We start from the raw sequence: 12308 nt of genomic DNA on the forward strand, positions 1-12308 counted from the left end.
ACAGAGCTATTCACATCAGAACTCCCTTCCACTGTTCTAAACTTTGTCTTGCTGAGAATTCTCACCAATAAAGTACTAATCACAAATTTAAGTGCCTTAGAGCCACATTAGTGCAATCAACTTTTACTGGCATCTTCCTCTCTGTAAACATGTTCTTTCAATGCAACGAAAGCATTTTAATTTAACTGCAACACCAAGTTTTAAAGAGGTAAACTACCTGTACTGAAAAGGACCTAAACAAGGCCAAATGTGGAAAGAGAAATTATGTGGATGGAGGGAGAAAAAACAGAATTAGATCACCTTTTGAATTTATAAGCTCAGCTACTCCAGTGTTGGAGCTTACGTTCAGTACACTGCATCACCATCTTCCTGTCTTGAGCATCTGCTTTTCAAAACAAAAGCTAACTTGTAAGTATTAGATTCTATAGTTTAACATCTAAACATTGATGTTTAAGATGCATTTTTAAAAGGACACTGGCAGGTAAAGTTTCATGGCCTGAAAAGACAAATGTCCTAATTAAGTTAGTAGAGGTGACACCATGTGACCTCCTTCTATTATTGAAGAACTTGTCCTATAGTAGACAATCCAATTTCCCAAAGAGAAATTGAACTTTTGAATTGTGAATCGACAGTAAAAATATTTTGCTCAACATCTGCAATGCTGAAAAGTAGAGTATGCAATTGCAGAAACTAGCCATGTTTTAATAACAAACGGAACACCACCTCCACGCACAATCCATTTCAAACACTGTCAGGTCCTCTGTATACAAAATAAAAATCAGCCAAGAAAAGAGATTGCAGCATAATGAGGCAGCCTACACAGGGATTAAAATAGGCACCAATCTAGCACTGTAAACATATTCCATAAAAATAGGGCAGAATGATTTGCTTGCAATAGTAGCATCCAGTCCTAGCTTATGCTATATATATATGCGCACACACAATTCACAGCCTCTTCTGCTGCACAGTATCAAATCTGTGCTGCATTTTCAGACTGTCACTGAGAGTCAGCCAAAGTGAAACTTACAAAAGGTGAAAGACCTTACAAATTGAGACTAACAAAAGATAACTTGCTAGCTGGTGATGTGATAAGGGTCACAAGATCTTTCTCCATTTAACATCAATACCAAAGATTTGATGCAAATCTGATTATTATTTTCAGGGGCTACTTTGTGACCACTTAAGAGTCAGCAGCAAACTCATTTTGAAGCTGTTTCTCAGAGGGTTACTCTGGCTCAGCAAAACAATGAGTCCTGTGGCACCTGAAAGAGTAACAGATTTGTCTGGGCATAAGCTCCAAACCACAAAAACTTATGCCCGAATAAATATATTATTAATGTTACCACAGGCTTCCTCATTATAAGCTAGATCACCAGAATCCACAACAGCTCTTAAACCAAGTATCAAAGGCTGAAAAGAACAGATTTCCAAGAGTTTTGTGAGAGGAGTTCTTGAAACATAACACCAGTTTTTTTCCCCAATACCTTCTGCAGGCAGGATTTGACAATCACCATATACACTAGTAACAGAGAGGTAGCTGTGTTAGTCTGTACTCCAACAAAACAAAGCAGCAGAAATGTAGCACTTTAAAGACTAACAAAATGATTTATTTGGTGACAAGCTTTCATGGGACAGACCCACTTCTGCAGAACTTCACCATGTACACATCACCACATACACTATTTTCCCACTAGTCTGGCCTGATCTAAATTCTAAAGAGAAAAAACTCAACTGATCTAGTTGCGATTGGTTGTTTGGAAGTCTGTGGAGTGCAGATAAAGCTCAGCGTGGGGAGTAGTTGATAAAGGCCCTTTTGGGTCCTGGTGCAGGTTAATGCTGGCAGGTAGTAATGGCCGATACCCTGGGCACTCTAAGCTAAGGATGTAAAGTGCTAACCAAGTCCAGCATTGACAACCCGCAGAAAGCCCAAGGGCTTCATCCTGCACGCTTTCAAACACGGCCTATTTCACTCATGTGCTCCTCTAGTACGGGGGCGGGGGGGTGTTAGTACAGGGGAGCGCGGCGACTTCAGAGCCCGAACCGCTCGTCTCTGCAGGCCACACGCTCGACCCCATGTAGCGTTGGCAGGAATCTAATGTGGGTCCCTCACACTCCCCATGGGCGCCGCCTGAGCGCACATACCCCCAGCCACTCCAGGGAGGGCCGCTGCCAGGCCACTTGGCTAACAGCTACGCATCCCTACAGCCGCAGTGCCAGGGGGTGACCGGGCCCGAGCTCCGGCTCGCGGGAGATTCCCCTTGTTCTTCTCACCAACATCCCCGGGTTGGGTTGGGCTGGGCCGGGCGCACCTCGAGACCGCGCCCCGGGGCCGCCAAGACGTTAAAATACCCCCGGGCTTCATAAGCCGCCCAGCCCTCTCAGGCAGGAGGGGGGAACCGCCGCCCCTAGCGGGAGAGACTCGCGACACGCGCAGCGAAACCCCAGGTAGGCCACGGGGGAAGCGCTAGAGACTCTCACCTGAGCCGGTGCAGCAAACCCCAGGCCGCTCCTCAGCGGGGTTTGAAATCACTAACGCCCCCCACACCTCGCAGTGTCCTACACACCCATTGGTCACTGCCAGCCCCGCCTATGCCCTCCACCTGGCACTTTATTGGGTAGTTTGAATCCGACAGCGCCTCGTACCGTCCCCGTTCATTAAAGGGGAAGCTCCGCCTCCAGCGCCTAGGCCGCGCTGCTGCTTGCGGCGTAGGAAGGCCGTGCGGCCTGCTCTTCGGCTCGCGCCTGCCCGCGGCTGACGGGCACTGTGAGGCAGGCGCTGCGGTGGAGAAAGGGACGGACTATGCCGCGCTCCGTGTGGTGTTCTGGGGAGAGGGGACGTGCGCAGCGCGGGAGAGGCCAGGCGAGAGCGCGGAGAAGCTGCTTGTTAGAGGCGCGGAGGGGTAGTTGTCTTACCCGCGGGACCCGATAAGTAAATCTGTCAGCCTTTAAGTGGCTGCGTGTCAGTGGCTGGATGTAGGGGCCACTCACTGCTTCCCTGTTCTGTTCCCTCCCTCTGGGGCACCTGGCATTGGCCACTGTGGGCAGACAGGATGCTGGGCTGAATGGACCATTGGTCTGAGCCCGTGTGGCTGTTCTTGTGATGTAGGATTGGCTTGTGTAACTCCCTCCCCTAAGGAGCTGTCAGGCGTTAGCTGGGTTCCAGACCGCGTTGCTAGGTGCTACTGTCTTCGCACATATCCGAGAGGTAGCCGTGTTAGTCTGTATCTTCGAGAACAAGAAGTCGTCCTGTGGCACCTTATAGACTAACAGATATTTTGAAGCATAAGCTTTCGTGGCAAGGACCCACTTCCTTAGTTTTGATGCCCCTGAGAAGCAGAAACTGAAAGCCCAGAACTTTCAAGAAGAAAAAGCTAGTAATTAGGCTGGACAGTCTAGCACCATTAATTCATTTTTACGAGACTTGTAAGCACATGTGCTACAGGTTTTGAGCTTTAATTGTAACTGCTACTTTTAAATGAGAAATTTTAGTATTTTATTGATTTTAATAAAATAAAAAAAATCCAAGTAAAATTTTAAAAATCCAATTTAACATCTATTTTTGTCCACCCTGCTTTAATGTCCTTTTCTCCCAAAAACCCTCAGTGCTCTAATATTCCTGCCAACCACAGTATAAATTCAAAGACAGAACCATCAGTAGATACAGCGTTTATACTGTACTCTGCAGTGCAGTGTTCAAGCATTTAAGGCTCCCTCTCTTGTTTCGTGGGAAGCCTACTATAAACAAAATTGTGATTTTTTTTCTGATGAATTCTTGAACACTTTCTTATTGCACTGCCTTATTAAATGCTGTTCTCTAGGTTAACAGAAATGGTTATGGTAGAAGTTTAAATGTCCCTAACCAAGAGAAGTTGCAAATATGGTAATTAACCCCCCCCCCGCCCGGGGGTTTATGTGATCACACTTCGTTCTGGCAGCTATCCTTGGAGTGCAACTACTATTAGTCAGGATTCTACTGTACGCATCAAAGGATATTAGAGCAGCATATATTTCTGTAGCAGCCAGGCCTGTTCAACAAGACCTTAAAATATATGAGTATGCAATGTGACAAATTAACATTGTGATGTGAGCTTTCTGTACGGTCATTTCTTAGTGTTCAAAGCCATATCTCTAAGCTTACACTTTTTTTTTTGTATTTAACTTCTCTGTTTTGTTCTAAGAAAACAAATGTAAATAATAGAAAAGAACCCATTTTGTCCTCTTGATCTAATTGAGTACCTACCTGAGGTGTGATACACCTATACCTCTACAGTCTCCTCAGAACAAATCCAAACTCTTAACAGTTCACCTTAGGTGAATGTAGAGAGAAAATAAAACCTCTTAGGACTGAGTCCAAGATATTAGGGGCTGAAACTCTACGAATGCTATTTCAGAGCAACAAGCATACAAACATTGAATCGTAGGTGATTTGTTACTCACCAACATTATAACAAAAGAGAATTCTGCCTTTTATCCCCAACTAAAACTTACTGTGCCCAATATGTGTAAATAGAAGATCAGTCCTGCTGGACCAGGCTCCCTCAATATACCCTGCACCTGGCACATGCCATTATAAGGCTAGTGGGCCAGTCCTGAGAAATGTAAAATACAGAAATAAAAATTTGAAAAGTTGTTTTTTGGTATTGCTGAAATGCTTGATTTTGATATTTATTTTGATTCATTTCATTTTGACCCAGCAGCTGTCATGGGGTTGGGGGAGAAGGAGGGTTGAGCCAGAGAGTTCAGCAGCTGCAGGGTGGGGGTGTCGACCCTGAGAGCTGGGCAGCTTGAGAGCCCAGGCTGATTCCTGCTTCCTGTTTCCTACTTCCTGCTCACTTGGAGAGCAGCAGAGGTGGAAGTTTTTCCACACATCTAGCTTAAGTGGAGGTGAAAGTGATGGTGAGAATGGAGTCATTGGAGGATACTTCTGGAGGCTGGTAAGATAAAATTAAATAATGCTGGCTACACTAGCATTAAGTCAATGTTGAAAATTCGAATTTGGCATTACTCCTCATGGAAAAAGCTGAAGTACAAAAGTCAACCTTAGGACCCCTTAAAATCAACCTAATGATATTTGTAGTGAAGACAAATTAATTATAAAACTGACCTAATTCCCTTAAAATCCACTTTATGTTCTCGTGTAGATGTAGCCTGAATTACCTTGTTGTGGGCTGCTGTGGAAGACCAGATGTCTTTGCTCTCATTGCTTGAATACCATATGGGGGCTGGTACAGAAATGGATCTCTGCATAGAGAATCCTGAGTGTCCTTTTCTTTCAGTTTTAAAATGTTACTAAAACCAAAGATGGAAATCCCACTTTTTTCAGTAAACTGTGTGTGAGTCAATTCTGTCTCATGATTAGAGCTATTACACACCGCCTACCATCAAGAATGACTTTAAAGTATCGCACTCCATTAAGCAAGGCATGGATGAAGACAAAACTCCTGCCACAGTTCTAGAAAAGGCAACAACACCCATATGCAGCTCACAGCAATTTGGTCAAAGAGTTCCTCAGAATGGTATGGCAACAGGGGCTAGCAGCCTTGTCTAACAGCTGAATGAAGGTGAGCTAATGGCAAGTGAGCCACAGCTGTTTCTTTCTTGGCAGCGGGACTTTGTTCACCCTTTGCTGCTGAAGAATGTGTGTGTCACAGTCAGCTGGATTATCCACAGAACACTGCTTCTATTTTCATCTTCTCATTCCCTCACACCACAAAGCTCAGTACACAAAGTTCTATGCAAACAGGGCATGGACCATCTCATCCTCCAGAGGGAGCCAGTGTAACATGCATGATTCACAACCAAAGCCAAGCAGAATGATTAAGAAAAGCTAAATTTATATTAAATTATCAACCCCTAAAATACTGAACATAGTGGTTAAATAACTCCAGAAAGTCCAATCTCTCCAGTGAGTACTGTTAAAATCATTACACAGGAACGCAGGGGAATCACTGCCATTAGCTCAGGACAGATAGGAGAAAGAAGTTTGTTTTTTTTTACATAGTAAATCAGTGCTCAAGAGATCATCCCCCAGTTCTAGTCTTTCTATACTCTGTACAGCCTTCATGCACTTAAGATCTTTTCCTCCCCAGCATTGGGAAATTCAATGCATCCCCTATGCAGCATCTCACAAGGACTGTTTGTGCACATTGGGGAATCTTAGGTCCACTCATATCAGTAGCAGAAGAAAGGCTGACGGAGTTTTCACTGCTCTCTCTTCCCAGTGTTACAGATGTATGACCCCTGTTAGAGTTTGAGGGAAAGGGACTGGGCAAGTTCTAGAGGGCAGCTGTATAATGGTCTTGCGGCTGGAATGTTCAGATTTCCTTCATAGGGTAGGAATGTGCATAGTTTCAGGCAGAGTTCAGAGACTGTGATTCTGTAGCTGTTAGGCTGATGGTGTTTTCCCTTCTGTTCTGCATTCTCAACTCAAGCAGCTGTTAGTTCTGTAGGTCCAGTGAGTCCCCATTATGGGCATTGGGGGGATGTGTATAGTGGATGTGTATAGTCCCTTTTTCCTACACGCCTGGATGTTTATGGGCTGTGCAGATTGATGTATTCACATAGCTCATCAGGGAAGAAGAGAGGGCTTTTCTCTCAGGATGTAAGTGTCTTTTCCCACACAGGTTAGTTCCCCATCCTGCTTCTGCTTCCCTCCTGAACCCCTACACACAGGTTGCCTTCCAACTGAGGTCTTCCTTCTACACTTGAGTCCTTGCTCCTGCCCCTGTGTGAAGCGGCTCTGCCTCCTGCTGCTCTTTCTGCCCATTGAATCTAGGCCTTGGGGCTTTACTCCCAAAATGCCTCTGCAACTAGTGCCACAATCTCAGCCTGCATTCAATCAAATAATTAAAATAGAATTTTAAAATATTGTCACTGGGAGCAGGGAAATATCCCATATGACATGCAACATGCCCTAACTCACTTCCCACACAAGTACACAGCAGTAAAGCCTAATGAGGCGGGTTACAGATGGAGTTTCAGACGTAGCTTGCAAATTTAAGACGAAACACCCCCTTAACTGCAGTGGTATCTCTGGGTATAAGTCATATTGCCAGCCTGTTGCTAACTGCCGCTTTTCTGGGCAGTACCAGGACTTCTGGGATTTGAGTTAGGCTACACAGCAGCAGGAGAGACTCTCCTCTGTTCACTAGATGGAAAAAAATGGCCTGGGTATCTCCTCCAAGTCACCACTCCATGCAGTCCCTCTCCTGCCAGCCATGTCCTCCTTGCATCCTGGAGGGGACTACACATTGCCTTTCCACAGCAAAAGGCTGGAAGTGTTGCAAGGGATCCCTCCTTCAGACAATTCTGTTCCCAAACACCTTAGGTGAAACTCCTACAAAGGAAAGTTGGAGACTGAACCCTCTTTTGGAAGGGGGACTGTTTTTCCCCTTAGATGTGGCAAGTCAAGAGAATATTAAAAAAAGGGGTTTGGGGATGAGAGTGAGCTGAAGGTTCAAATGCTGCCAGGGGTGTCTGTCTTGCAGCTCAAATAATTAGTTCTCCACTCCCTGCCTTCCCTGCTCCCCTCTGCCCTTCTTTCAGAGACTAGTTCAAATATGGTTTGTCTGTGGATTCCCATGGGCCCTAATTCCATGTGGATGTCTATTGCCTATGTTGTGCCTGGGACACCACTCAGCACCCAGGTCCCAGACACCCCCTAAAGTTATGGGGACCCAGCAGAAAAGAAGCCAGGCACTGTGCATAGGGAGCCAAGTATAAGGGAAAGGCCTCATAGCCTGTGGAGACAGAACAGGATTGGGTCCTCATACCGCTGAAGACAACATAAACCTCTGCATCAAAAATTATTTGCCAGCTAAAAAATGGACTTAAAGCCCAGCTCTATTTGACAAGTGACTATTCAAAAGTAGCCCCTAGAGCTCCATGGTTATTTTCTCTGATCCCATTTCAAATGGGCTCAGTTTCCTATGAGAACAGTACCCCGAATCATCCCGTTTCACATATCTCTAGTAATAAAAGGGTATATGGCCACAGACCCTCAGCAACACCTAGTCCGCCCCATGGCCTTCCATAGGTTTGCACAAGTGTAACTGATTGGCTTTCTGAATGGAACTTAAAAACAGTTTTGCTGATGCTGTAAAAGAAGGAATCAACTCCAGGCTCTCTCCCTTTGAGCTGAGTTTCCTCTCAGTAGGCCTGTGGAGCTAAGAGCAGCAAAATATATATTCTGTGCCCAGATATGCAGCTCCAACTCCAATACACACTGAAAGCACTAAGGAAAGTCCTGTCTGCATTCAGTTACTTTTCTAAGTGGGTGATTGCAACAAGGTGAATAGGAGCAGTGTCCATTGCCAGCAACAGACATAGTACTCCAGCACCAGGATTCATCACTCTGGGGAAAGTGGCAGTAAATTTTAATGACATCATTCACAAGAAACAGCAGCTGCAGTTGTTCTCTTTATCCCTTTAGAAGTGACCTGCTGCTACACTGCCCAGCTTGCCATCCTGAAATCTACCTTCCACCAGTTCCCCAAAGGAGAGAGAGCAGAGCTGTTCTCTGAATGAATCAGGGGCAAAAGGTGCTGAGCCTGATCAGAAGCTGGCAATGGAGGAGCTCTGCTCTCGCAGAGGCATGGATTGTGAGCTGGCCAGTGCAGGACTCGAAGATTGCCAGAGGGGACAGAATCTGAACTAGACTCAGCCCAGAGGAGTCACTGCAGAAGTTACCATGGCAGTTTCCAGGAAAAGGGAACATATAAATAAACCACAAAACAGTGAGAATAAGCCAAAAGGGTCTCGGGGGTCCATTCCCCCTGCCATTAGGGCACCGTCGGACCCTGAGTCCTTGCCAAAAGGCAGTCAGTCGCTGGGCTCCTTGTAACAGGAAGGCTGGTCTCTGGGCTTCTCCCTGCATGGTAGAACAAGTCCTCTCTCATTCGTATGGAGCAGGGGCTGGGGAGGAGCTGGGCATCTCCAAGATAGTGCACACTTTAAACCTCGCTCTCCGTGGAGGGCTTGCATTGCTGTTTCCAGCCTGTGTCTGGGAGTGAGCCACGCCGTTCTGGGGTGGCTGCCGCTGTGTTGACACTACTGCACTCAGACTGCTCCTCCTGCAGTAGCTGCTCAGTTTCAGTGTCATCCAATGAGCCAGAGCTGGCCTGGATAGAGACAGTGTCTGTCTTCATGCAGACATGGTCCCGGAGTATCCCTCCCCGAGAGCTCCGTATCTGCTTAAGGTCATCCCACTCGGACTCATCACCGGACAAGAGGCATATCCCTTCCACAATCTTAATCTTTTCCTTGGTGTAGCTATGATCATGTCCAGCCTAGCAGGGAGACAACAGAATGAAAATACCCACAGTCACATCTAGTCAAGGAATAAAAGCAGAGGCTGGAAGGAGGACAAGCAAATAAGCAAGCAAAGGGGGAAAAGTAAGCGGTTCCTGCCATCACAGCAGCAGAGTCCATTCTAGGCTTCCCTTCACAATGCTCAGCTGAGCACACCTAGGTCCTCCCCAAAAGAATTCCCGTTCCAGAGTTCCAGGCTCCTTCAGTCCATGGGAAAAAGTGGAGACTCAAGGGCAGGAGTAGGCAGGGAATTGGACAGTAGTTTGCAATGGGTTAGGGCTGTTAAAAGTGTTGTAATGGTTTGGGCACTTCTTGTGAAGAAGCTTTATATCTCAAGGCAGGGAGGAGCTAGTTGCCCTGTATGCAAAACTTGAGACAGCCCATCTTAGATACTGTGTTGGGTCTGAGCCCCTCAAAGCAATTAAAGTAATGGAGGAAGTATACAAAAGATTGAAAGAAATGGTCAGAAAGCCAGAGGGACAGAGTTACGAGCACAGATTAAAAGTGTGATTTCTGTCTACCGTGGCTCAGCAATGACTAAAGAGGCACAGGTGTAGATATCTACAAGGTGTTTTTAAACCCCCTGAGAGGGGGAGGAATTATTTATGTGACACATTTGAGCATATGTAAGGAATGGGACAAAGAAAAAAAGTGAAAGATTTAGAGTAAACTGGAGGCTGGGTTTGAGAGTCTGTTTCTTAGAGCATTTAAAAGAAAACCATTAAAACTGTCTTATATGGAACAATCCTATTCTGGCCCCAGGGAAAGGAAGTCAATAATATAGTCTCCAAGGTCTGCAAGAATTATAACAAACACCCCCAAATAAATGATTTTCTTTAAGTAGCATAAACTGCAGACCCTTAGCCATACATTCAAAGGACCCCTAGTAGAAAATTCCCTCTGTATCCCCAGCAATGGGACGTATTTGAGCTAGTTCAAAGGCACAAACAAGGATACATGGGAAAGCCAGCTAAGCAGCAATTAATACATGACAGCGTTAGAGCCTTTAGTACTGCCGGAGGGAGGGAAGTCACACATACATGCAGAGCAGTGATACCTGACATAAGGATGTGAGCAGAAATCAGAAGAAGAAAGATGAGAAGCTATCAGGGGGATGAGAAAGTTGCTGAGGAGGAAATAAAGAGGAGAAACTAAGCGCTACATGATAAACTAGATACAGACTTATATGGGGCCCACATCAATGCCCAAGTCATCAGGATTTTCAGTTGTTCTCTCCACCCTGACCATCCACATGGTGAATAGAAAAGAGCTGCATCCTTTCTAGCCAGCTTGGTTTCCTCCATGACTGCCCAGCTGCAGGCCAGTGTGGGCCCCAGGGCAAGGGAAGGAGGGGGCCCCAAATCTGTGACCTGGAAGGGGCAGGGCCAAGGGTGAGAGAGGCAAAGGCCTAGGGCAATCAGCCCTTAGTGCCGCCCAGACCATGACACTGGGCCTCCCTCCTCCTTCACAGCCACACAGAGGAGCACAGCAGCACTGCCACGGTGTTTCAAAAGGGCCCAGAGTACCTTTGGACCCATATTCCTTAGCTGAGCCTTGTCCTACCCCACTTACCCTAACACCACCCTGGGCAGTTTCAGTTGGTCCCCAAGGCCTCTAAGGGCAGCTCTTACCTCCTTCCTATAGCACAGCTGATTGTACAGGGTCGGCTTGGGAATAGTTTCAATCTTCACCTCCTGGGTAGATGTCCGGTATGATGGATTACTGTAAGTCAGGTTCCCCAAGCCCGGGTCTGTGAACTTAGACTTCTTGTGTCTGTAGAGGGAGAAACCAGCAGGAGGAGGAGGTGGATGAGTGAATAATATGCATCCAAAACATAAGACCTAGTAGTAATGGGAAACTTTAACTACCCAGATATCTGTTGGCAAGGTAACACAAAATGTCCAGTAAGTTCACACAGTGTACTGAGGACAACCTCCTATTTCAGAAGACAAAGGCAGTAATTAGGGGGACAGCTAATTTAGACATGCTTCAAACTAACAGGAAGAAATGGTTGCTAATTTGAAGGTGTAATACAACTTGGCTGAAAGGGATCATGAAATTATGGGCTTCGTGATTCAAAGGAAAGGAAGAAGTGAAGGCAGCAGAATGAAGATGATGGACTTCAAAATCAGACTGTAACCAACTCAGAACTTGGTAGTTAAGAAGTTCTAAGGGAAAAAGAAGTGCAGGAGAGCTGGTAGCTTCTCAGAGAGACAATATTAAAGGAGCAACAGCAAACTATCTCAATGGCAAGAAAAGACAGGAAGACTAGAAAGAGGGCAATATGGCCTTTTATTACCTGAAAATCAAAAAGAAACCCAAAAAAGTGGAAATATGAAGAAATTTCCAAGGAGGAAATCAAAACAAGAGCACAAGCATGTGGGGACAAAGTCTGAAAGGTTAAGACACAAAATGAGTTACACATAGCAAGGGACATAAAAGGCAATAAATAGAGTGTATCAATACACTAGGGCTGGATCTACACAGAGCTCTACCAGCACTGCTGCCAGCAGAGCTATGCAAAGTGAGCTTCTCGGGATTGCAAATGGCTGCCCATTTGCATACTCCTGAAGCTCATTACCATAGCCACACGAGAGTTTGGTGCTGGCAGAAGCGGGCGCTGGAACTGCAGAGGCCACTTGGAGGTGCTCTGCTGGCTAAACCCCCATCTGTTGCTAGTCCCTTATGCCTCAGAGGCAAAGTAACCATTAAATACCTCTGCTTTCTCGAGCTGTGCATTGCTAAGTCTTTACCATTAAGTGGAAGACCTACACTTTACTTTGTCTTTCTCTTGCTCCTAGGCTATGTCTACATGGAGCTCTGCCCAGCACCGCTGCTGGCAGAGCTATGCAAAGTGAGCATAAGGAACTGGCAACAGAAAGGGGTTTAGCCAGCAGAGGTACATTCACACGGCCTCTGCAGTGCCAGCACCCGAACTCTCGGATGGCTATGGCAATGAGCTTTGGGAGTATGCAAATGGACAGGGGGGAGTTATAGGA

At 46.0% G+C, this 12308-nt stretch overlaps 2 protein-coding genes across 8 annotated transcripts in view; both read right to left on the reverse strand.

The window, feature by feature from the left end:
• The window catches only part of CKAP5 (cytoskeleton associated protein 5), an 88731-nt gene extending 86220 nt beyond the window's left edge, over positions 1-2511 (reverse strand). Inside the window, exon 1 of the mRNA XM_074997605.1 lies at positions 2479-2511. The gene's annotated coding sequence lies outside the window, so the exon portion shown is untranslated. The remainder of the gene's footprint in view (positions 1-2478) is intronic.
• Positions 2512-5813: 3302 nt separating this feature from the next.
• LRP4 (LDL receptor related protein 4) overlaps positions 5814-12308 on the reverse strand; it is a 107188-nt gene continuing 100693 nt past the window's right edge. For 6 of the 7 annotated variants that reach the window (XM_074997614.1, XM_074997612.1, XM_074997613.1 and 3 more), the window contains 2 exons: positions 10941-11082; positions 5814-9287 (listed from right to left, as the gene is read on the reverse strand). In XM_074997614.1, the coding sequence (XP_074853715.1) occupies positions 8952-9287; positions 10941-11082 (478 nt within the window). In that variant the 3' untranslated portion in view covers positions 5814-8951. Of the gene's footprint in view, positions 9288-10366; positions 10436-10940; positions 11083-12308 lie in introns of all 7 variants that reach the window. The other variant, XM_074997615.1, reaches the window with a different exon arrangement.

Source organism: Carettochelys insculpta, chromosome 6 (genome assembly GCF_033958435.1).
Source record: "Carettochelys insculpta isolate YL-2023 chromosome 6, ASM3395843v1, whole genome shotgun sequence".
NCBI classification, from domain to species: domain Eukaryota; kingdom Metazoa; phylum Chordata; order Testudines; family Carettochelyidae; genus Carettochelys; species Carettochelys insculpta.